The sequence below is a fragment of the Canis lupus genome, chromosome 7 (genome assembly GCF_003254725.2).
Source record: "Canis lupus dingo isolate Sandy chromosome 7, ASM325472v2, whole genome shotgun sequence".
NCBI lineage: Eukaryota > Metazoa > Chordata > Mammalia > Carnivora > Canidae > Canis > Canis lupus.
In genome coordinates, this window is record NC_064249.1 from 29,499,480 (window position 1) to 29,525,343 (window position 25,864).

General features: G+C 43.2%; 1 protein-coding gene across 1 annotated transcript; it reads left to right on the top strand.

Annotated features, from left to right (window-relative positions):
* The first annotated feature begins 290 nt into the window (after positions 1-290).
* Positions 291-25,423, top strand: DPT (dermatopontin). Its single transcript, XM_025430439.3, has 4 exons — positions 291-703; positions 9,913-10,038; positions 20,306-20,413; positions 24,236-25,423. The coding sequence occupies exons 1-4, from the start codon at positions 399-401 to the stop codon at positions 24,300-24,302; spliced, it is 606 nt and encodes a 201-aa protein (XP_025286224.1). The 5' UTR covers positions 291-398; the 3' UTR covers positions 24,303-25,423.
* The last annotated feature ends 441 nt before the right edge of the window (positions 25,424-25,864 follow it).

Sequence of the window (25,864 nt, forward strand, 5' to 3'; positions counted from 1 at the left end):
AGTCTAGTTTGGAGAACAAATGCAGGGGTTTACTGGGGGAAGGGAGCAGAGGGAGGGAAGGTCCTGAGTGATGAGGGGGCAAACACACTGTCCTCTCAGGTGAAGGCTTCTAAGGGGTGTGAAGCCATTTGCTTTAATAATCTATTCACAGGGTTGGTCTTTCTCCAGAGAGTTTCTTTCATTTGTATGTTCCTTACATTTTCCTAGAATTCCACCTTAAAACAAACTGGATGGACTTATGGCCAGGATCTCCACGCCGAAAAGTTTTGCTTAAACGATGACACACTGCAGTTGGAGCCTGCTCACCCACATCTGGAAGCCACATGTCAGCGGCAGCTGTATAAAACGGTCAGCCCAGCAAACCTAGGGTGACACTTTTTGCCAGAAGCCCAGGCAGCATGGACCTCACTCCGCTATGGGTGCTTCTGCCACTGGTCACCGTGGCCTGGGGCCAGTACGGAGACTATGGGTACCCATACCAGCAGTACCATGACTATAGCGACGACGGGTGGGTGAATCTGAACCGGCAGGGGTTCAGCTACCAGTGTCCCCACGGGCAGGTGGTGGTGGCCGTGAGGAGCATCTTCAACAAGAAAGAAGGCTCGGACAGACAGTGGAACTATGCCTGCATGCCCACGCCGCAGAACCTCGGGGAGCCCACGGAGTGCTGGTGGGAAGAAATCAACAGAGCTGGGATGGAGTGGTAAGGGCAGCCTGCACTCTGGGGGGGGGGGGGGGGGGCATCCCAGCATATCCCTCACCCTGGGGGGGGGGGTCTGCTTGACCCCAGCCTCTAAAGACTAGACCAGGAACTCATTCTCTCAAGGGCAGGGCTGCTGCCCAGTAGCCCACATTACAGGACAGAAATCCAGGATCTGCAGTGCCCATGGCAGATGGGCTCCTCTGTGGCTCTGCTCCTTCCAGAAGCGGCCCTCCTCTCAATTTGGTCCAGGGACTACCATGGGTCTGTGAAATGTTTTCTAGGCTGCAAAATGATAGGTACAGAAATGAAAAGTTTTTAAGACACTTTATAGCAATTTTAACATTGTTGTAATGTCCAGAAGGCATTCTCGTTTTGTAGTAATTTACTTTTACTGTTTTACAAAAGTATTGGTCCACAATAGTTTGGGGACAATAAATGACTAGACCTACCTCACTACAGACAGTTTGAGAAGTGTGGTTTTTGAAAACAAGTGAATGGAGGAGAGCGGGCAAAGAAATTCAGGCAAAGAGAAGTGAAATTAAATACCTCTCTGCTGCGCTGGTAAAATGTGCTCTCTCAGTCATAAGCACCAAAGTCCTTCTCTCTGTCTGAATTTAAAGTGGGTTTCACTGCCAGAAAATAGTTTACTAAAGACTTTTAGGGAGAAGCGCTGTTCTCGCTCGACTGGGCTCTGCCGCAGTCAATGGCATGGAAATGATCCAAGCCTGTGCTTTGCTGTGGGGTGTGACAGTCTCAGCCCCAGTAGTTGGTCAGGAGCCCATCCCAGTACTACTGACTGCTAGGTTGGCTATTCATGCAGCCTGGATGGGGAGCAGGACCCCTGGGGGGGGGGAAGGTGGATCCTGGGGGTGACAGGCTCTGGGGGAGCCAGGTCCAGGGAGGAAGAAGCCCAGCTAGCAAGGTAGGCTGCTGCGGTGCTATCTGTAGAGCAGGACTCTATGAGGATTCCTGCAGGCATGTGGTAGAAAGAGCTTTGGGGTGGTCAAACTCTGGGGGATCACACGATCAGCAGACAGAACCATGATGAGACACTGAGAGGAAAAGACACTGACACGTGTGTGGAGGAGCCAGGCAAAAGAGGGGACTTCGGAGTAGTCAAAACAGCTGCCATTTATTGAGTGCTTACCCTGAGCTAGCACTATGCTGATGCTTTATATGGATTACCTCATTAATGCTCAAAACAAATCTAAGTCATTTTATTGGTAGACAAACTATGCTCTAGAGACCCAAGTGTTTCCTCAGCTAGAAAGTGATAAAGCCAGGATTTGGATCTAGTGAATTTACTCCAAAGTGTGTGCTCTTGGCCACAGTGATGAGCTACTTGAGAGCCTGCTGCTCCCACCTAATGCGGGCTATCAGCCCATCCAGGGGCCAGGACTGGACCCAGGGAAGTTCTTCATCCTGGGAGGATGGGATCTGCAAGGTCACAGTGGAAGCCCAGCCCTGGAGGACTAGGCCTCTGGTGAGCAGATTTAATTATCCAAAACTCCTTCTGATAGGTGGCCAGCTCAGAGTCCAGCCTTGTCTCAAAGATTCCCACTGCCAGACCCATTGCCTGGCATGGAGCACAGGACCAACCTAGGTATACTGTCTGCCCTGTCCTCTCATCTATGGGTCATTATATGGGTGGGGTCCCTTTCTAATGTCCCTTTTTAGAGCCATATAGTAAAGCAGCACTCAGAGTTGATTTCTTAACCCCAAAGGAAGAGCCCTGGGCTCTGAGTCAGAAGGACTGGATTCAGATCCAGTTTCCAAGACTATGTGATCTTGCACCAGGGATTCAACTCTCTAGGCTCCCATCTCATCTGGAAAATGAGTGATCATACTACATGATCTCAGAAGAATCCACAACTCCAATACCCCATGCTCTGTTTGGCCCTGAAAATGCACTTGGATTTTTCTTGCATTCTGTTGATCTTTGTGTTTATCCCTGCTAGGGAGAGAAGGCAAATGATGTTTAGTTTTAAACTTGCCAACTTGCATCTGGTTTGTCATTAACTCCCAGACTATTTGAAGAAAAGCAAAAAAGGAAGGGAGTGGACATAACATGATTTTGTTTGGCCAATGAGAGTCTAGTGAGAGGCTGACAAGTAAGATCACTCTTCTACCTCTGCCTCCACATTTTGGGCTATGCTGACTCAAACAATTTTCTTTCCCCCTTTCCACCCTCTGTTGCCTCCTACTCTGCTAATCACAGAGTAAAAAACTGTACAAACATGAAAAACAGCTCCTTTACAGTAAAACTCAACTGCCCCAGGTCTGATACCAATTACCCCAGAAGCATTTATTTCGATGATTATTGCTTTGAGTTTAGACTTCAGTCTCAGTGAAAAATCTGGAAGAAAAGAATTTGCTCATAGGCTGAGGGATAGTTACACTTCCCATGGGCTGCAAGTTTTCAATCTGCCCTGAGAGAAGAGTTGTTGATAGTTTTGTGAATTTGGCTGCTTCATATAAATGAATCAGCTTGCAGGTTTATTTTAAGAGGGAGGAGGAGTCTCAACACAGATTTGACAACAATACATAGGATCTACTAAAGACATTTGCTAACTGAAGCACAGATTTAAAAGTGCTCCACAGGGCACCTGGGTGAAACTCAGACTCTTGGCTGCAACTCAGGACATGATCTCAGGGTCCTCGGATTGAGCCCCGCCTCAGGCTCTGTGTTCAGCATGGCGTCTGCTTCAGATTCTCCACTCTCCCTCCCATTCAGTCTCCCCCTCTCTCAAACAAATAAATAATATCTTTGAAAATAAAGAAATGAAAGGTGGTGCTCCAAGCATAGCTGAGTGGCTCATAACACTATTGTTTGCTATAATTTCTCTGTAGAAAAGTACCTCTTCAGGTGCCAGATTTGAGTGTGCATGCTGGCTCCCCTACTAATGACCACCAAGAGGCTTTAACTGAGTCCTAAGAGTGGCACTTTGCCATTTCAGAGCATGCCTAGGCTGTTCTCAGGGAATCTTCTCTAACTTGGCATGGCACAGGCTATAGGACATGTAGATACTATGTGGAACAAAATGAAGCTGGAATTTTTTAGTGAGGATGAGCTGTCATGTGGTAGAAGGAACTCTGGTCTTAGAATCAGGAAATCTTGATTCATAGCTCCTGTTTCTATCATCTCTTAGCCCTGTGGTCCTGAGGATTTGATTTGTCATTCTGGAGAAAGGAAGGTGTGGCACCCACCTCACAATAGGGGATATCACTGTGTGCTTATGGGAAAAATGTATAAAGGAACTCTAAATCTCAATGTAAACAAATGCACGTCACAGGCAGTCAATACAAGTTTAGTGAATCTGGAATTTGATGAGGCTGGTTTTGAGCAAGGCAGATTTACATGGAGCCTGAATTCAAAGTAACAACATTCTGTGTATTGGTACTTGCTTTCTTACTGCCTCCCTTCTACCCTGGCCCTGGGCTTCAAAAGATCTCAGGAAGGTATTTTTAAATGGTAGCTTCTATTAGAGCTGACGAACCCTGGGAAATACTCTATGCAGCATCAAATAAGACAAAGTCCCATTTGTGAAGCCTGTTTTGAAGAAGACAAATAATATACAAATACAAATCAGCTAATGACAAGTGCGCTACAGCAAATATATATCAGGTTGGGAGTAGAGGGTGGGAAATGTGGGTTTCCCATGGTAAACTGAGAAAGACTCTCTGAGGAGGAGGATGCCGTATGTTCTGAGTGCTCAGAACCACAAATCGGGGCGAGGAGGATTGCTCTGTATTATACAGAGCCCTCGTCTCCAGGAGAGTCAGATTATGGAAAACTGAGCTCCTGCCCACTGTTCTCAGTCTCAGATTGACCTTGATGCTAACACAGCTCTGTTGGACAGTTTTCCTTTCTTCTCTTCTCCATCATGTGGCTTGTCTTTGGTGAGTTCTTTTGCTCACTCATTTACTACCAAATGCTTATTATCACAATTTTGCCAGACTCCAGGAACATGAAGATGAATGACATACAGTCAATGCCCTTGAGTTATTCCTAGTCTAATCTTAGCCTGTGCTTACTGGGACAGTCCTCTAGAAAGGATTCCAGACCAAGTATAGTACCAAGTATAGAGTAGGTTCCAATGAGTATTTGTTGGGAGATTTGATGAACATTCTAAAACCCTGTGACTATGTCATAAATGCCTTAGAGCAACTCAAAGGATTATTCTGGGGAAAATAGAATTAATAGGAATCAAGCTTTACTCTAAAATAATGAATCTCTCTTGGTGGAATTTAAGCCCTCATCAAGTTGGATTGTGGGAGATATTTGGGGGAGTAAAGAAGGCTGTGCCATACAGTCTCCCCAGCACAGAGAGCTCTTTTCCTATCTCTGCGTTTGGTTGGAAACTGGCTAAAAGGACTGGAGCACATTGCATGTTTGTGGAACTGGGAGGAAAGAAACCAGCACAACTCACCCACCCATTTGATGTGACTATGAAAGCTTAACCAAGATTACACTGCTTTACACCATTCTACACCAGACTCATCACTGTAAGAGTTTGAACTTTTTATAAATTTGGACCCAAACCAGTAGAGATTGGAGGGAAAGATGAAAACTCCATAAGAGTTCACCAACAAAACCATACATGTGCAAACTTTCCAGTCACAGCCTCCATCATTTGGCCTGACCAATGACTCTTGACCCAATGAAGGATGTAGGAGACGGGAAAAAAGCCTGGCTAGAGGATGGGCCAGAAGCAAAGGACATTCTTGGAGCAACTCCCTGATTGCTCATGTACAAAGCTTTGGCCTCAGAAAAATGCGTTTGGATCCTGCTCTTCCAGTTTCCATGTCGGCCAAGAGTTTGGCGGGTGTCCTTTTTCATTCATTCCTTGCAGTGACTTAGATGAGGTTCCACACAGTGTGGTAAGGATAGGGTGGGGACAGAACTTGGGTCTGCTGCTTTCTCAACAATAGCTCTTCCCCTATTCCCTGTTGTTTCCTCGTTTTGTTGCTGCAGACACAGGAAAGGGTTTCTGTCTTTGCTTTCCAGGTGACAGCCTCGAGATAAGCCACTTTCAGAAGACTACCCTCTCAAAGAAGGTCCTTGAATATTGTCAGGAAAAGATAACTAACTGCTTTGTAATTTGCCCTCTAGAAAGTTTCTTCTGGCAGGTGGAGCAGGGCCAACAATGATCCAGTTTATAAAACAAAATTTAGCCTTCAGCTTTCAAAGAGATGGATGGTGAGAGAGAAAATATGCCTTCTGAATTGAGGAATAGACAGCCTCTGAAGCAGGGCCCCCAAAAACTCAGACTCCAAGGGGATGTTCTTAGGGAGTCCACACCCACGGCTCCACTAGGGTTTGTCACAATCCACCCAGAAGCCTGCAGTCTTGGGTCCATACTCTTGTGGGGTGGTTCAGGAGCATAGAGCAGGCACTGAGAAGTGAAGCAGAGCCTTTGGTGTGTCTTCACCACTAGTCACTTTTTAAAAATTGAGTTTGAACGACTTCAGCAATTCCAGCCCTCTCCTTTTCCCCCATCCCCCTCATGTTCACAGCAGTCCTCACCCCTGTTCCCATGTTTGTTATCCCAAAGCTGCAGCTTGTGGCCAAATGTCTAAGTGAGTCTTGTCAAATAAGGTGCTTTTACAAAAAGGTGATGGAAAAGGACAGGAAGTGAGAGGAGGAAAGCCCATAGCTCTATTCATGTCTCACCCTTAGCCTAAGCAGGCTTTGCTCCTAAGGGAGAAGGTGGATGTGGGGAGATCATCACTCACTCTTGGGGAAGTCTCAGGGCCCTTTCTGGATCTGAGTTATAGGCTTTTCAATGTCAACCTTGCCTCTGGTGATAAAAGACTTCTGACCAGTTATCCATTCATTCTTTCTTCTGTTAAACATCTGCTAGACACTGTCAGGCACTGTGTAGAATTCAAACTGAAGATTGAATGATCTTTCCCCTTAAGGAATTTACCATCCACTAAAGTATCTATACTATAAAGTGGGTGTGCATCAGCAACAAAGACAGCCAACCTCCCTGAGCTTTGTTTTAGGGAAACAGTAGCTCAGGGACTGCATTGGAGTCCACTAGATTTCTTCTGACTGAAGGACTGGGGAGCCAAGGTAGCTTTGGCCAAGTATGCACAAAATTGTAGAGTGGATGCAATGAAATACGATGACAATAATAAATAGCTTATTAATCATCAAAAACATCAATAATAAATAATTTATTAAGCACCAGAATGTATATGCATTGTCTTATTTGGTCTTCATAAAACCGTTTAAAAGTATGTGCCCATTTTACAAGTGAGAAAACTGAGGCTAACAGAGGGTATGAAGCCTGCCCAAGGTGACACAGCCAGAAGTGACTAGAGCACCAGTCCTACAGCATAGCCCATACTCTTAGCCCTTCTGCTTTACTAATCCCCACATGAGTGTACCCTCAAAAAAAATCTAATTCTGGAAGAATTAATTTCATTGTGTTGGCCTCATGCACTATGAAACTCCAATGCATGCTTGCTTTACCAAAACGTGAAGACTGTGGGACAGGAGCTAGGTGAAGAGAGCTCTGCTTGGTTTTCTAACTTTCACCAGATGTTCTCAGGCCCTGGGCCTCTAGTATCCAAATAATCTTCACAGGGCAGCATTATCTGAGGTGGTGTGTGAGGGAGTGACACACACTACCCGTATAGGATTGTGGGGCCAGCTGCCTGGCTGACAGCTGGCGGAGAATTCACGGAACTTGGATTGCCTTCAAACTGGTACACCATGAAACAGGTCAGCTTATCTTGCTACACTTATTTTTACTTAAGAGAACTTACCACCCTGGGAACACTGTCCCCTGTGGTGATGAGAGTGCACAGGACAGACCAAAACAATGAAACAACAGCCACCAGGAAACCACAGGCTTACTGAGTTTCTGAAAGGGCTATTTTAGAGGAAGCCAGAATTGTAGTGATGGTGAGAAGGAAGATCACAGAAGCATCATTTACAACTTTGAGTGCTTTCTATTGAAAAGCTCTCACACTGCTAGAATTAGGATATAATAGACTATCTTGGACTATCCACTATCCCAGACCCAAGCATTCCATTCCAATCATGTGGCTTCCAAAATATGCCAAATGTTTTCCAAAGTGGCACTTCTCCAGATGAGATGTGAGTAATGGTAGAGAAGGAAAGCTAGCACGTCAGGGCCATAGGTCTCAATGCACACTTTAATCTTAATTTTAATCTGAATTCCTGATCTCCTATATCTGAGGTCTCTAGGGTCCATTAGAACCTCTTCCAAGTCCCAGGGACAGGCAACTCAGGCTAATCTGCAAGGCTGGCCAAGCACCAAGCCCATCCCTCAGTTCCTTCAACACAGAAGCACTGTGATTAATACAGAAGAGTAGCCAGGCACAAGTTTGTTGAGTGGATGAACAAATAAATGCATGCATATTTGAATGTAGGTATGCATGAATGAATAAACGAATAATAAATGAGCAAAAAGGACAGATGTTTTCTGATCAGAGTCATGAAATGTATTTAATATCTAGTTTCATCAGATCCACAAGATCATTTCTACCTATTTCTACCTATAGAATAGAAAAAACACAAAACCAGTCACCACCAATGGCTTTATAGTTTGTGTGTCAGCAAGGTCCCTCTCACCTATCAGCACAGCGTACTTTTTCTTACTTTATATGTTATATTTTCTGGAAACTTATCTGTACTTGGAAAACGGGGTTGTGTTCCAGTAGCTATCAAGCTATACATAGACAATCTCCTGGTCTGCTCACTTATGAGAGGGAAAATGATCAGTGTCTGGGTGGATAGGAAATGCAGAGAATCTGATGGACTAAAGACTTATTTTGGAAGGATTTGTGAAAGACCCCACCTTATGTAGGAGCCCACTGTGGTAGAGTGGAGAACAGCATCCTCATCATCCAACAGAAAGTGGCAGCCTTCAGGCACCAGTGGGATATGGGGTACGGGTGGGAGAAAGCCAATGCTTAGTTAGGAAGGTGCTGTGAAGATAAAAGGCAGCTGCAGCCCAGCTAGAAAGAAAGAATGATAATGCATGTGGCCTCAGGGAGGGTCTGTGGACCAGAGAGGAAGAGTTACCTTCTTGGGAGAATTAGAAAGATCATCTAAGAAAGGTGAAAGACCCCCGGAGGGAGTTTGATAAGGTCAGTTGGCCTCTCACTACCCTGTAAGGAATGCCTCCATATGCCAGGACCCACTGTGGGCACCGGGGGTAAATCCAAGCAAAACCTGCCCTAACCACAGAGATCTTACAGTCATGAGAACCTGAGGATATGGTCCCAGTGTCCCTCTGCATGGCCCTGGACAATGTGTTGCACCCATCTGGGCTTTGTAGCTATGTGGGGCTAGAGTGAACAAGTGTCCTATGCTAAGTCCCAAGGGTCTATTTGCTCTTTTTTTTTTTTTTAAGATTTTATTTATTTATTCATGAGAGAGAGAGAGAGAGAGAGGCAGAGACACAGGCAGAGGAAGAAGCAGACTCCATGCAGGGAGCCCGATGTGGGACTCAATCCCAGGACCCCAGGATCACACCCTGGGCCGAATGCAGGCGCTAAACCACTGAGCGACCCAGGGATCCCCCCTCTATTTGCTCTTGAGCAAAAGAAATGTTGTTTGAAGTTCATCCATTCATTGTGTGTATCTTTGTCTTCTTTTTATTTTAAATGCAAGTAAAATAAATTGTGTTCTCTTTTAAGTGCCATAAATAATACAATCTTGCATTTGTGAAAATCTAGATGCTTCTATACCCATCCATTTATGCTTTCTTCTATCAATTCATAGAAGTCTATCAGGAGCAGTGCTCCCCAATTTCCTTCAGCTCAAATATTCTGAATCATTTGAATTTTAATGGTCAGCATATATTATTTCTACAAATATGACGAAGTCTTTATTATTTGCATTAAAATAGGATAAATTGGGGTGCCTGCCTGGCCCATTCGGTTAAGCGTCCGACTCTTGATTTCAGCACAGGTCATGATCCCAGGGTCCTGAGATCGAGCCCTGTGTCATGACTAGGAGTGAAACCTGCTTAAGTTCTCTCTCTCTCTCCCTCTACTGCTCCCTCCCACCTCTCTCTCTCCCTTCCTCTTGGAAAAAAAAAAAAAAAAAGTAATAAATTGTCAAGGATCTAGGTCAGTTGAAGCATGGCCTGGCTCAGTAGCTGTGGGACCTGGAGTTTTCGGCATCCTTGTCGTTAGTTCACTTGGAATGGTTCTCTTCTCTTCAGGTACCAGACATGTTCCAACAACGGGCTGGTGGCAGGGTTCCAGAGCCGCTACTTCGAATCTGTGCTGGATCGGGAGTGGCAGTTTTACTGCTGTCGCTACAGCAAGAGATGTCCATATTCCTGCTGGTGAGCCTGGTAGCCAAATACAACTCCTAAAGACTCCTGGGGCTGAGGGAGAGTTTGGGGGGGTTCTCTGGTCCATGTTTCTGACTTCAGATAAGCCTGGGTTGTCATGAACAAGCTTGGAAAGCAGCATGCAGCTGATAGAAGGAAATGAGTGTATAAAATTAATGAAAAGGCTAGAATAATAATCATACTGGGATAGACCTCACAGCTCATCAACCCAATACATCTATACCCCTCTTTTGGCAGGAAAGAAACAAACAGAACAGTAGAACAAAGAAGTCACTTATCCAAAGATACCCAGCTATTTTATGGGGTTTCACCTCTAGAGCTGAGATCTATGGACTCCTATTACAGTGCTCTTTCTCTCATCACATCCAAGGCTGCGGGGGACCTGTTTGGGAATCTATTTTTTTCTTGTCACAGGTCAGAGTGGCAAATGTAGTATATAATTATACACCAAAGAGGCTAGTGTTTTCTAGATCAATTGGTAATTCCAGTTGGTATAATTTTGTTCCTTTCCTGCTCCCTGGGCAGATGCCAAATATTCCCTGATCTAGCTTTCAAACTGACTAGGAGAATATGTGTATATTTATTTACCCTGATAACTTCCACTGGGTGCTGACAACACAACTTATCCAAAGTTCTTCAGTCTAAAAACAAGCCAGGCATTTCTGCCTTGGACAAAGGGATCTAAAAGTGTCAACATTTGAAGCTTGGCTCACTCAAGTGATTTATCTCTCTGCAGTGTGATGCTTAAAAGGGGAGCTTTGCGGGTTATGTTTTCTTCTGCCACCAGACAGTGTTACTCCACAGACGCCCACACAGGGCACAATGGCTCTAGGCATAGGCAACTCCAAAAGCTAACATTTTTCTGTCTAAAGTAATGATGAATAATAAATTCAGAGCTCATAGCCAGTCAATATCAGTAGCCGTATGATGGAGCAGGGGCTTGCTCCAGCTCTCCAAAGATGCCCCCATAAAGCAGTTCTCATCCTACCATGGCAGGTGAGCAGGGGTGGCTAGGATATTAGGATAGAACTATGATAGATACTGAAGCAAAGATCTAAAGCCTGCACGTGGTGGGGTGGAGTGGAAGAAGCACCAATGGGGCAACAATGAACTTGAGCTCCTGCCTCTATATTGACAGGGCCCCTCTCCTTAAGTCCACCACTTAAAATGATGGCCAACCTCTTTTGGGTCTCTGAGATTTTTAAGAAATCTGATGAATGCTGTAGATCTTGTCTTCAGAAAAAATAAAATGCACCTCAGCATATTCAAACAAAAGTTTACACAGCATTTCCAGGAGCCTTCAAACTCCCTGAAGGCCACCAAAAGATCTTTGAGGTTCTTTTGAGCCCTAAAAATTCCTTGACTCCAAAGGTGCCTTTGCAAAAGGCAATACAGATGCCCATAACTGTTTTCAAAGAGAAGATGAAGGTCTTAAAGATGACTGGGCCCCACAGAGTGGGAAGAGAAGGTAGGAGCCTGCCCCCTGGGACATGAGAGGCATGGCTTTCCCCAATCTTCCCATCCCCAGGCTGCTAACAGAAAGTGCCCCCCCCCATCTGCCTCCCTTGTTGCAAGGCATTAAAAACCAGTTAAAATGTAAATAAATTATTTGAAAGAGTAAACAGTTAATCCATTACTACATTAGCAAGACTTCCCCTCAGGCTCCAAAGGAATACATCAGGGTTGTGGTACGCTGTGTGATCCAAAGGAGCATGTTCAGGAGAGAAGGGATAAAGAGAAGTCAGCCCCGAGCTACTGTGGTAGGGAGGATGGACAGCCTAAGGACAGTAGGGAATTCCAAGTGTGTGTGGGGGTCCTGTTTTCTGCCCCTCATGGATGCCCACTATAGCACTTAGTGGATTACATTTGAACTGGAAGATACATATGTCCCCAGGGCCCAATGTAATCCTTGGAACATAGTATCTGCTTGATAATTATTGAGTGCATATTTGAATAAATGATTCCGAATGGCATGCAGAATAAGGTGAAGAGGCCCAGAAAATATAATTTACTTACTTAACTCTAAAAGTTTGTGTTGTTTTTTTTTAAATCTGGTTTTAAATCCCACTTTCCCATCCTTACCTAAGAATGTAAGCTCTTTACAAGCAAAGATCTTTGTATTAATATATTCCAAGCCCTTAACTAATGCCAAGCACTTATTAGGCACTCAACATTTGTTGAATGAATGAATGAATAACTTTGGCCTACTTTCTAATTCTGTGAAGATAAAATGAGATAATATATGTCTGGTATTGCCACTGGCTTTGATCACACAGAATGGACCTGTGCCCTTCAACCTTCTCAGCTGCAGTGTAGACCCAGCCTCCTGACTAACTGAAGGGTCTTTCAAAGGCTGACTCTACCCAAGGTCATGACAGTCAGGGGTGGGATCACCCATCAGGAAGCAGAACTAGTGACTGGAGCTGGTTGTGCAGAGAAACAAGAGATGTCCACTTAGACAGTGTAACTGGGGGTGATGGGCTCTTTGCTCTCCAGGCAAGGGAGAAAGGACCTGGAACACCTACAGGTCACATCACTGTAAGGACCGACTTCTCTGCCAAAATAGGTGGGAGAGTCTGCCCCTCTAGAGGTCACACAGTCACTGGCTGGCCACCTAGCTTCTGGCCAAACAGAGCAGCAACAAGAAGTGGACGTAGGACCCAAGGCTTTTGATGATAAGGCAGGCAAGAAACTGAGGCTCACTCATTTTGGAAAAATTGTCAAACAGCAGTGGTGGGGGTGAATGGAGGTAAGGGTGGGATAAAGGAGAAATATCTAATCTTCCCAGGGTCCCCATACTCTATGCAGTCTGTGATCTGCATCACTATCCTGAGCATTGTTGCTTGAAGTTTACCCTGTTTCTTTGAATGCTGAGACCCAAAGACATCCAGGTCTCTATGTCTCAAAATTCCACTAATTTTCTAATGATGCTCCAGATTTCCATTGGTCATTTGGGAGCCGGTTCCAGGCTCCTCCTGCTCCCCACAAGTATTGGATGTCCTTCCTCTCACACACTTTAGAAATGACTTCTCAAGTTCTCTTAGATGCAGCTCACCAATTGCTAAGATGTTAAGAATTTCATGAACATGGAGATGCACATGTATGAACAAAGTCCTGAGGTTAAAAATGAAAAAAAGGAAGATGAGCAACATGTCTTCAGTTGCCCAAGACATTCAGGGCCCTATGGCAAAACTGACCCTTAGCCTTGGTCTACAATAGCCTACCCCCTCCCTCACCTGACTCTACCACCCAGACATGTCACTGATGGCCAGCAGAATCCATGGGGGAAAAGAGGAGAGAATTACTCAGAAAGATACAGCAAGTCAACTTGGAAGTATGTCCCTCTGAGCAAGGTTTTGTTTATCTGCATCTATTTCTGACTTCGTGGTGTTAGAGCTGAGAGCCACTGCGGTTGTCCAAGGAAATGGTACTTTTTCAAAGGGAAGCTTGGAGAAGCAGCAGAATGAGATTGCAGTATGCACCGTGGTATGCAGTTCATGACTCACTATCCCACTGGGGTATCTAGACATTTTAGTGGCATCCTTAAATTGCCTGAGTCATGACGTTATATGTCCTTCTAAACTACATGAAGCGACTAGAGCAGAAATTAGGTCTTATTTCTTCAGCATCTCAGCATATTGCCTGGCACAATATAGACCCTTAATAAATTTCTTGAGTGAATGTTGCAGACCCATAGGAACAGTAACAGTGGTGAAACCTGACATTGGTACGATGATGTTTTATAGTTGGAAAGGATTCTCTCACAAGCATTATTTTATTTGATCTTTCTAACAGCCCGTCAGAGTGAGAAGTGTTTTCCCACACCTTCCCACAGCGAAAACTGCTGATAACTTTCCTATTTGAAGCCTCCCCTCACATCACTTAAACTGGCTAGAATTACCTCCCAGGAACTGGACGCATGTGGGTGGGAACATTTTTCTCTCCTACTTTGAAAGCCATTTTGCAACACTGAGCCTGACCCTGTTTTGAACTAGCTAAATGAGCAACTATCATCTTTGCATTTGCAAACATTTAAGGATTTAGAAATAGCACCACTCTTGTAGGAAAAGAAAAGAAAACAAATCATCCAACCAACCCCCAAATGAGTGCAAGATTTATTTGTTCACTGGGGACCAAGGTGCCGCTCTCATTTCAGACTGTGAGGTTTCTCATTGGATTGTATGGCCTCATTGAACTTTGGCAAAAGAGTGAATTATGGATAGATTCAGACATGCTGTCATTAAACAGTCCCCACAGGATTGGATACGTATATAAATTTTACACATATTTATTTACATATGAGAATTCAAATTCTTAGTCCAGTCTTCTGCAAACCACAAACACATGTCACTGAAGAAGCCACAACCCTTGAAAGCCTGTTTATAATAATTCCCCAGTCTCCAAGCAGCTGCAGCCCCTGCCTGCCACGCACCAGTCTGTCCCCCATCAGCATGCAAGGGAGGCTGGCCAGGCACAGGCTAAGGGTTCCAGGAACCGATGGTTTTGAATTGAGCATCGATTTCCGGTTCATCTCCAGACCTGTGGCCCTTCACTAGATTCGTTGCATATAATGTTTTGACGGAAAAAAATAATGTCATTCCTCAGAATCAACATAGATGACATTTCAGTTTTCCTCCAACCTTGAGCTCCTGTGACTCTCAAATGTCACTTTCTCCGCTGCTTATCTCCCCTGAAGCTCAGGTCCTACACCAGAGAATATTTTTCTTAATTCCTAAGTAGTTCTAGTTAACAACAACAAAACCAGCCAACTAGAACATTCTCCTTCCCTGTCCCCACCCCAAAGCCTCAATCAAAGCTAATCTTTAACTCCTCATCTCATGGTTCAGATTTTAATACAAGATGGATGTTGTTTAATACAAGACTGGTCAACAAGACCAGTCCCCATGAAATCATGGCAGGGACGAGAATGATGTCATAGGCACCTCCATTGCTGTTTCTGTAACCTCCCACCCCCATTCAGGTGCCTGCTCAGCACTGTGCCCAGAGGCTGGTAAGAAGGGCAGCTTCTATGCTGGTTCCTCAAGCAAGTTAGAAGCTGTTATGACAGAGATGAAGACACTCACACTCCATTTTAGCTAGTCTACTTGCCTTTCCTGGAGTCTAGAGACAATCATTCATTCCTCCATTTATTAATTTATTTAATTGGCCAGTCAATGTGAATGGATATAAAATAAGTACAATTTATACACTTTGATTCTGTTCCCTATGATAATGATGATGATACTTTTATTTATTGAGCACCTAGCCCGTGCTCATGTGTTAGCTCTTTGCCTTCTCACACACAGAAAATATGATAGTTTCACACAGATGAGCAAACCGAGGTGCAGAAGTTGTAACTCTTTCACATTTCCAAAGTCTGTTCAAGCAAGCCTATCTGCCTCCCAACCACATGCCCTCTGCCCCATCCTGGTTCTCTCAATCCAGGGGAGAAAGTAAGACCCACAGGGGTGAAGTATCAGGTAGCAACACAGTTGATATCTGGAAGAAAACAGGAAAGAGGGGGTTATTTTAGCTGGAGTAGAGATGTTGGAGGTGGAGTTGTCCCCATCAGTGTTTAGGACCAAGATGACCATGATGTAATGTGGCTGATGAAAGCCAGCAGGAGTGGAGACAAATGTGTTTGCTGAGCAACCCCAGGCATAGACGGTGAGCTAGAAATTCAGTTCCAAGAGAGAAATTTGGAAAATTGTCAGAGGTTTTCCTCCTTCTAATTTAAGTCAGAGATATCTCTGGAACTGGTTTCCCTGTTGTGATACATATTTGAATCATTTGAAATACAAATCTCCAAAAAGCTGAAAAAAGACAGACATGAACATGCAAGGTTCTTTCTCATCCTCCCGGGGTCTAGGGTCTTTCCACAGAGGAGGGCACTTTGGTGGCTACAGAGACCTGGTCATTCAATTCCACAGGGCCAGTTCCCCAGCTCTCTGGAGGAGAAGCCAAGTGGCTGCTCCTTTGCACATGCTTTCCTTTGTACATAACTGCATTTGGGCCGTATTTTTTTTTTCATCTTTGTAAAAATAATTCAAACAAGTTCTGTTGTAGCTCCTATTCAGGATGCCATATCATTAACAAATTAGTCTAACCTAAAATATACCCATTCCTGCTAGTTTACCTGGAAAAGCAGTATGCAAGAGCATTGCTCATGAACAGATTCTGTTTATTAAAAAAAAAAAAAAATCCTCACTGATTTGCCTGTCAGAGAAGGACATATTCCTTGTAGCTGGATGTAGAGTGTAGGCCAACCTCAAAATATCAATTCTACAAATGTTGAATTTCTCCTCCATGCCACTGTGAACTAGCTCATTAAGGCTTATATGCTGCCAAGTACCACTGACCTTTAAAGGAGCACACCTTACTGGTCATCATCATGAAAACAATGCTTTTATGGGATCCTGGTTTTTTTTTTTTATTTTTTTTAGATTTTTTTAAAATTTATTCATGAGAGACACAGAGAAAGAGAGGTAGAGACAAAGGCAGAAAGAGAAGCAGGTTCCATGCAGGGAGGCTGATGTGGGACTTGATCTCGGTTCTCCAGGATCACACCCTGGGCTGAAGGCAGCGCTAAACCGCTGAGCCACCCAGGCTGCCCAGGATCCTGTTTTTTTTAAACCAAATGCTAGATATGTAGTGCTGAGAAGTAACAGGATATTAAAACAGTATATTTAAAACAAGGTGCTAATTGGGAAATGGAGAAAATATGGGCAAAAACAGAATTAGAGGTTGGACTGAACAGAAAAAGCTTCTCTCAAATGTTGTTTGAACATTTGTTGGCAGAAAATGTATTATGGGGTAAGGAAGTGTACCCCAGTAGCCACTCATGGAGAAATGAGAGGAGGTAGGATGCTTGGGTGGCTCAGTGGTTAAGCATCTGCCTTTGGCTCAGGGAGTGATCCCAGGACCAGGGATTGAGTCCCACATCAGGTTCCCTGTAAGAAGCCTGCTTCTCCCTCTCCCTACATCTCTGCCTCTCTATCTGTGTCTCCCATGAATAAATAAATAAATAAAATCTTTTAAAAAAGGAAGTGAGAGAAGGAACACACACACACACACACACACACACACACACAGTTCTTTGTAAAGGGGTAGATACAGATCCTGATAGAAGAGCTTCAGTTATATACCCATCTCAGTCCATTGAATAAAGGCATCTTACTGATTGGCCCTTTCCTTCATCTTGCCAAGCTAGACCCTTGCTTGACTGTTGTAATTCGTCTAGGAATATATGGCGATGCTCTGCACGAAGTATGCTTTGCCAAACAGCTGCCTGGAGTGACCTAGTAATTCACAAGGAAGCTGGAACCACACAGAACTCTTCCCCACCCGCCCTCAGGAAGCTCAATGCCACTGCTTATGAAACCCTGATCTGTTGCTTCCTTGTAGCGTCTTTTAATTTCCTGACAAGTCTCTATGCCTCTGTTTCAGTGTCTAGCTTTAAAAGTTTAAATTCTGTGTTTTCTCAGAGGAGCTATTACTGGGGCTTTCATTTATTAAGGCATTTTGTGTGTGCATGATGTCATCAGGAACTAAATGGAGACACACCTATCCGGTTCTAAAACTCATATTGAAACAGTAGTTCCCTCTATGGATGGTTTTTGGGAGGTTCACTTTCTACTAATGATTTGGGCCATTTCTCCCTATTTTTAGTTGCATTAAGCAGGCATAATTTACATCAATGTCCAAATTCCTTCCCTGGCCCTCTTAATCCAAGGTTCTGTAAAATAGTCTAAACTTATCTCACAGTTTTGTAACAGAACAACAACCACCACCAAAAATCAAGTAAAACAAAACCCTAACTGGGACCAAGATGGAAATTTACCAATGAACATGCACCATGCCTTCTCCAGGGCAATCTAGAAGTGTACTGATAGCCGTCTCCCACAGAGAGGCTTCCAGACAGACTGTCCAGTTGATCTGGGGGCCTATCTCTGATCACTATCAAAAATGAACAATAGAGAGTGCCAGTTAAAATACTGGATAAATTTTTCCCTTTTGAAGCTTAAAACTTCACTATTTTTTATATGCAAGCCTTTCTTTTCCACTTTATTCCAAATTTGTTTAACTAAGCAAGTAATCTGACATCAAATCAGCAAAGACTTAAAAAATAAATATCTAGGGGCAGCCCTGGTGGCTCAATGGTTTAGCGCTGCCTTCAGCCCAGGGCCTGATCCTGGAGATCTGGGATCGAGTCCTGCATTGGGCTCCCGGCATGGAGACTGCTTCTCGTTCTGCCTCTCTGTTTCTCAAATAAATAAATAAAATCTTTAAAAATAAATAAGTAAATAAATATCTAGACTGATTGTTTCCAAATAATTTTGCCATTGGATTTAGTTTAGTGCAGTATTGCCATATATAGATTTTTGCCTTTGAACATATAAAAATGTTTGGCAATTAGTTTTTGTACATTGAATCTCAAGAGTGCCTCAAAGTTCTAGAAAATATTTTATGTTCCCTGAAGTACAGAAAACACCTCTTACCCCATTTTTTTAAATTCTAATTTGTATTATGTACGGTCTCAACCAATGCCTCATTTTGGGATAAACTTTAGCACTTGTCAGCATCCTCATGGATCACAAATCTATGGGATCCAAGTAAGGGCCTATTAAGTCCACTTATGAGTCATTTAGCACTTACATTATAAAGAGGAAGTCCTTGTTTGGGTCTCTTTAGAAGCACAAAATAGATTTCTGAATTAGCAGAGCCTTATTTCTCTTCATGAGCACATTAAGTGAAAATACATGTAATGCATTCTGGGTTGGGCTTGGCATCCTAATGAAGCATAATTATGTCTTTTGTTTTTTAGATTTTTATTTTTATTTATTCATGAGAGACATAGAGAGAGGCAGAGACACAGACAGAGGGAGAAGCAGGCTCTATGAAGAGATCCTAATGCAGGGCTTGATCCCAGGACCCCGGATCACAACCTGAGCCAAAGGCAGAAGCTCAACCACTGAGCCACCCAGGTGCTCCAGAGCAATTATGTCTTGAGAAAAGTCCCAAAACAAGGATAATTACATCATGTGAAGAAGGAACAATTGTAAGGATAGAGAATGGGCATTCAGGGCTCTAGCTAACTCCACATTATCTTGAGCTAACCATTGATCTTGCTGCATCCAAACACTGAGATTCTCCTTGGAGAGCTTCCAGTTTATAAATCAGTCTTTTTAAGATTTCATGATAATCCTTGCAATATTAAGTTTACACAGTGGAACATCTACCATCAGCATATATACAACATACATACAATGACACAGTGAACCCAAATCAGATGAAATTACTGCCACTTACAACTGCCTTGGAGAAGCAGACAACTTTGGCAGATCCATTTCACAATGAAAGGACTATTTTGGTCCCAAAGATCCCATAATGAAAATCAGGAGATTCTAGATTTATTGCAGGTGAGCCATGGCAAACTTACTCATGTAGAGGCCTTGGATTAACTTAATCTTGGAGGGGGAAAGAAGGAAAAGGAGAAGGGGGAAGAAGAAACAAAATTGCTCCTATGATCCACACATATCTTTTCTAGATCCAGTGACAAACCTATAATGTAGCTTTCATTCTTCTATAGACCAGGAAACTGAGATTAAGTGACTCTCCCAAGGCCATTATTTATTCAGCAAATACTTACTATGTAGTAGGAACTGTTTCAGGTGCCACGAAACAATGGTGGACAAGGAAAAGACTACCTTTGTGCGGATTAAATACAACTTCATTTTTCATACACTTTAATCATAACTCACAGTAAAAAAAAACATATTAAACTATCACACCATACATACGTCATAAATACATGTATATACTACATTTGAAATGAAAATTTTACACAGATACACAAGAACTTATCTTTAGCATATGCCCTGATATTTTCTATTCTACTTTTTCTTTTTTAAAGCTCATTTGGTAATAACCAATTAAATTGATTTCATGATCCACTAATAATCATAATCCACAGTTTGGAAACATGATTCCAGCAGGTTTACATGGCATGGACTACTATTGATAGTAATTAATATTTCCTCAAGGACTGGGGAGTTATCAACATCTTGTGTAGTTTAACGACAAGAATAAGAAAGATGAGAAGCAGAAGGAAAGCACCCATCTTTTCACAGCCTGGAATGGTTTGGTGGGGGCCATCTAACTCTGGCTTGGGTATCCTGTCATATTCAAATGCCATCTCTTCTTTGTAATAATAGTGTGTTTTATCTTTTTCCTGTAAACTTTTATTCTTCTTGCATAGGCTGACCACAGAATATCCAGGCCACTATGGGGAGGAAATGGACATGATTTCCTACAATTATGACTACTATATGCGAGGAGCAACCACCACTTTCTCTGCAGTAGAAAGGTGAGCCTTCCTAGGGGCTAGGAGCTAAAGGAGGAGCCAGGGACCAGCTCCCAGCAAGGACCACATTGGCAGGAATTTCCATCCACTTTTTCCCCTAGTTTATTTCCTACTTGGTTTAGAATTAACTGAGAGTTGCCTGGGTGATGGAAGGCCATGGGAATGGAGCTATTTTCATAAACCCATTTCATGGAGCAGCTCACCTTTAGAGAGGAGGATGGGCTCCAGGCCACTCAGAGCACGAAAGCCTCAGCTTGGTCTCCTACGATGTTCTAGGCTCTGCTCCCTTCACTCGATTTCAAAGAGCACTATTTCTGATCCAGTATCAGGAAGAGAGGGCAAAAATAGTCAAAGGAGTACCCACTGTCAAATTGGACCCCCAGGTGCCCATGCTGGTCTCTAGATAACCCCTACCTTGGGTTGCAGGGAGGGAGAAAAGAGAAGGGGAAGGGACTCCGCTTCCTTAGAAAGGAAAGGGGAGGATTTATATAACCTGAAGGCAAAACAAAATTCTTCCTTTCCTAAGCAGCTCCCCAATCCTATTCCAAACGCTCAGAACAATAGGAAGAACATGAGAACTTTCCTCCCTACTCAATAAATTCAGGTACTTTTGGTCAGGTGATAATCACTTTTACACAGTGCATGAAATCCTGAAAAGTCATAGTAAATGTTTTACAAACAGAACAAAACTTACATTAACTCATTAAATAATGGACTATGATGAATGTGAGTGTGACTTATTTTTCAGGGATATTTATGTTTTAAATGAAATGATGTCTCCCCTAACAGAAGTTAACATGGCCCAGAATTTAAAAAACAAGAACAAAACAATAGAACAAACATTAAACAGCTCTGAAAGACACATTGCATGGTGTAGACTCCTTTATGTTTATTCCTAAGACAACCCTTCATTTCTCACACATTAATCATTTTCACTTTAGATCCATTTTTAAGCAGCTTAGTTGCATATTTTCTAGAAGCAGAAAATTTAAAAATAAACAGGGTAAATAGTACATGGAATGAAACTTTCTTCACCAGCAGGAATAGTTAAATGATGTGGCACACATGCAAAATATATTTAAGAAAATATATTTAAGAAAAGTAAAGATTAAAAAGAAAAAAAAAGAAAGGAAAGGAAAGACTTTAGAACTCAAAACCGTGGGGGCAGCCCAGGTGGCTCAGCGGTTTAGCGCCGCCTTCCACCCAGCACATGATCCTGGGGACCCGGGCTCGAGTCCCACATCGGGCTCCCTGCATGGAGCCTGCTTCTCCCTCTGCCTGTGTCTCTGCCTCTGTGTGTGTGTGTGTGTGTGTGTGTGTGTGTGTCATTAATAAATAAATAAAAATCTTTAAAAAAAACACGTGGGAGCCTGGTGACAATTAACAGGTGTGTCACCCCTGAGGACAGACTGGATAACAGTGCAGCAGGGTGCTCAGTATTCTTAATAATGTCTCCAAGTCAATAAGAAAATAAGTTCTGCATTGGCTGGTTAAGAAGGCAGGAAATAGGGCAGCCCGGGTGGCTCAGTGGTTTAGCCCTGCCTTCAGCCCAGAGAGTCTGCCTGTGTCTCTGTCTCTCTCCTTGTCTCTCATGAATAAATAAATAAAATCTTTAGAAAAAAAAAAGAAGGCAGGAAATAATATAATAAAGCCTACTATCCAAAATTACTACTACATATATATAGTTAAAATATTGAATTCCCTTTGGCTTGAAATTTTTCAAGTTATGTGGATTAACCCCAAATCTTGGAAAACAGATATCATGCCATGCATTTTTAAAAAAATGAACATAGCCATGTGATTTTTGTTGCTGTCACTAACAATCAATGGCTTAAAGATCCACAGCATGTGTTCCTTCAACTCTGCTGAAAGATACTAAGGCCATCAGCTTGGAGAAATATCCTCAGTCCAGGACCTACTGGTCAGGGACCTTCCTTCCATATGCAAATCATAGTGGGTTCCTCCTGGAATGGAGTTGCTCAGCCTGAGCACTATTGACATCTCAGGCCAGATAATTCTGTTGCCAGAGCCTGTCCTTCATTGCAGATGTTTAGTGGCTTCCCTGATCCCTATCACTAGATGGCAGTAGAATCTCCCCTCCCCCATAATTGTGACAACTAAAAACCCCCTGGGGGAGCAAAAGTGTCCCTGCTTGAAAGACACTGTTCTGGAAAGAAATCAAAGACTGAGCTTGATTGAGTCCCTTGGTTCTCTTAGGACCAAGTCTAAAATTGGCTCAGCATCAATTAACAGCCTCTTAAAAGAGTAGTGTGAATGCCTGGCTTAAGAGCCTATTTATCTGTCTGTTGGTATACAGATAAATAAGACTCATTATAGTAATGAAATTCATTTGATAAACATGCATGCCACCAATATGCTAATCTCCATCTAAAAGAAGCCATGTCCTCTGTTGACAACTGCAGGAATAAATACTAATAAATAGTTGGGCACCAAGGCTCTCAGGACTCGTACCAGGAGAAGCTCTTCCAAATCATTTTAAATAAATCACTTGGAGCAGCAGACTCAGAACTACAAACCCTGATTTAGGCTGACCAATATGTCCCATAGCTGCTGGCAAGAGGTATCTCCCAGAACTAAATGTGGTCAATCTCATGTTCCAGATCAAAGGCTGGATGGAGACCTTCTCAGTATTACCTGTTGGTTAGGATAAACTCAACTGGGAAGAAGCCTCCAGGTTGAAAGGGAGAAGGATAATTCGAAAATTAAATGACCCAGCTGTGCTTTGGAAGGATTTGCATGATCATATCTGGAACGACTCTTGATTTTTGCCCTTTGTTGGGACTTTGCAGAGGATTTCACAGCCATGTCCTCTGATAGGGTTATGGGCATGTAATTATGGAGATATTGTTGTGTAAGAGAAGGAATAAGATCTCAGGTGGACACTTGGAATCTGAAATTGTCACTTCATTGTCTTAAAGAATGTCACATGTTGCTCTAAGTCTACTTCTCCACCTAAATTATGAATCATGGTGAAGAGTAAATGAGCAAACCTGGACACCAGTGCAATGTTTTTGATATACTGAATGCACTCACAGAATAATGATTACAATTGATATATCACTGTTATATGATATTACATCAGAATAGCGCCATGAAGAGTAGGCACTCAATAAATTTTTGTTCAATAGGTGAACAAAGAACATAGGCTTGCCCTTAGCAAAGAACATTCATTGAAGTGTATCCACACCACATTTTCCAAAACTGAGCAATTGTATGTACTTTCATACCCATGCCTGACCTCTAGAACTAATACGCAATTCAATTTCTGTTATGCATGAATGGCAGGCATTTTCTTTTTGACTTTATGAGGCTTTAGAGTTATTTCCCTTCACTTAGTTTCCCTACAGTAGTGTTTTCTGAAGGGAAACACATTGCGTTATAATATGGGGCCTAGAATGTAGTAAGTATTCAGTAAAAAAATAAGTGAGCAAATGGGTGGCCTGTTTAAGAGAAGATTCTTTACAATGGAATGGAGACAATGTTAAATAAATGCTTTTATTTCAAGCTGTTAACCTATTTGTCCTTGAGGTACCCGTGGGACAGAGCAGTGCCAGCTGACCCTGAATGACAAATAGGACCTCCACATAGCCAGTAACCTACAATGTGCCACCTGCACAGAGGAGGGAGGTGTCTAGGACTCCAGACCTCACAGATGATTACCTGATGGTTTTCTAGAGACTTCCTACAGTACAAAGTGAGATAAGGTGTCCCTTCAGTTCCTAAATTCTCCAAAGGTTGTTCACTGCTTTTCCCTCAGCAGTGATTTTTCTCACTGGCATTGGTTTTCTGACTCTCTCCCCACAGGGATCGCCAGTGGAAGTTCATAATGTGCCGGATGACTGACTATGACTGTGAATTTGCAAATGTTTAGCTCTGCCACTTACCAAATCTGGGTGAGGGGAAGGGGGCCAGGAGACCTGAGGATGTCCACATACATCAACATCAGCTGGAGCTCCGAAGCGGTTTCTGCTGCTCTTTTCTTCTCCCTGAGTTGGTTAGTGGCTGCAGTGCCAGCTTCCTGGGCCTTTCTGACTAGTATCACACTTACAATTAAATCCACAATTAAATCATGTTCCCACTTTCAACATATTCCATAGCAACCATTTTATATGACTGACAATGGCTTTCTTGCACACTGCATATACAGTGTGCATGCTCACAGCCAGAAAAAAGCCTGGTTCCTGGGCCACCTCTCACAGCTTCACTACTGCTTTTACTACCAAATGAGCTGCAGGCAGGCCTGGGGCTGAACAGTGTCTATGAAGAAGTTCAGTGGAGTGGAGTAAATGGCGGAAATTAAAGAAGGTGGCAATGAAGGTTCTTTGCAGGTCAGTCTATTTGAATGAAACCCAGGGTCCTCATCAAGCCTTAATGGGACATGCTTCTACTCTTCCCCTCCACATAAGCCATGCTTGCTTGGAAGTCCAAAGTGCAGAGTTCTGTGCTCCAGGAGGAAGGGGGAAGGAGGTAAAATGGAAAGATGAAAGAGTCTGGGCAGAGCTGAAAGCCTTAGCATTGGAAGAATTTCCTGAATTGAAGGAAGACTGTAGCCATACCCAGTTATGCCAGTGATGCAGAAACCAGAGAAACCTATGCAAATCTGGCTCGAGTCAGACAAGAATAAGGAAGAAGACAGAGAGAATGAGACTCCAGTTAGGAACTTGAGGGGAAAGAAAGAATGGCCAGGTTGCTTTGGGAATAGAAAAGGTTGTTTGAGTTACTGGCACCAGGAGATGTGTTCAGGACTCCTGGGAATACTGGCATATGCCCTGGTAGCCATAGAAGTTATCAGCAAACTCACCAGGATAGGTCCCAATTTTCTAGCTGGGAAAGGCTGCCCTGAGACTCTATTTCCCTTCTATGTATAATTTAGGGATATATTTTGCAGAGTTGACACTATCTTTCCTCCACCTGTGATGTCTCTGTCCCCAGCCCTTTGTACTTTCTTCATCATAAAAGGAATAAAAATGGTAATATTCACTGTGCTGCAAATGTTAAGGGTCAATTTTTGGTCTCTACCCCTCCCCTTTCCAATTATTCATCCTATCCATTAGGAAAATGTAGCTTATCATTGTGACTTGTGCCAAGCATGGTGCAAGGCATCAGGACAACAACGATGACGAGAAAAGAGTATAGTTAGCGAATCTAATAATTAAAACATAAAGTGCTAAGTGGTTTCACTAAAGACTGAACGAAGGGTAGAACCACATTTTTTGGCTTTGGATGTAACCTAATTTGCCATCAGCATACTTCGGCCCTCCTCCCACCAACATGTCACATGCATTTTTGACACTGGGAGCCCCAGTTCTCTTTATCCACACAGTTTACCTTTTGTTCCCAAATCTGTGCTGCCCTTCCCACCTCCTCTCCTCCAGTGGACCCAGGACAGCAGGTAGCCAGGCAAAACCACAGGGGCTATCTTCTTTGTCATAA

Bases quoted from the DNA above. Each gene is read 5' to 3' on its own strand.
- DPT (XM_025430439.3), top strand. From the start codon at position 399: ATGGACCTCACTCCGCTATGGGTGCTTCTGCCACTGGTCACCGTGGCC. The intron at 10,039-20,305 runs GTGAGCCTGGTA...CTTCTTGCATAG, and splicing joins AGATGTCCATATTCCTGCTG to GCTGACCACAGAATATCCAG. The intron at 20,414-24,235 runs GTGAGCCTTCCT...CTCTCCCCACAG, and splicing joins ACTTTCTCTGCAGTAGAAAG to GGATCGCCAGTGGAAGTTCA.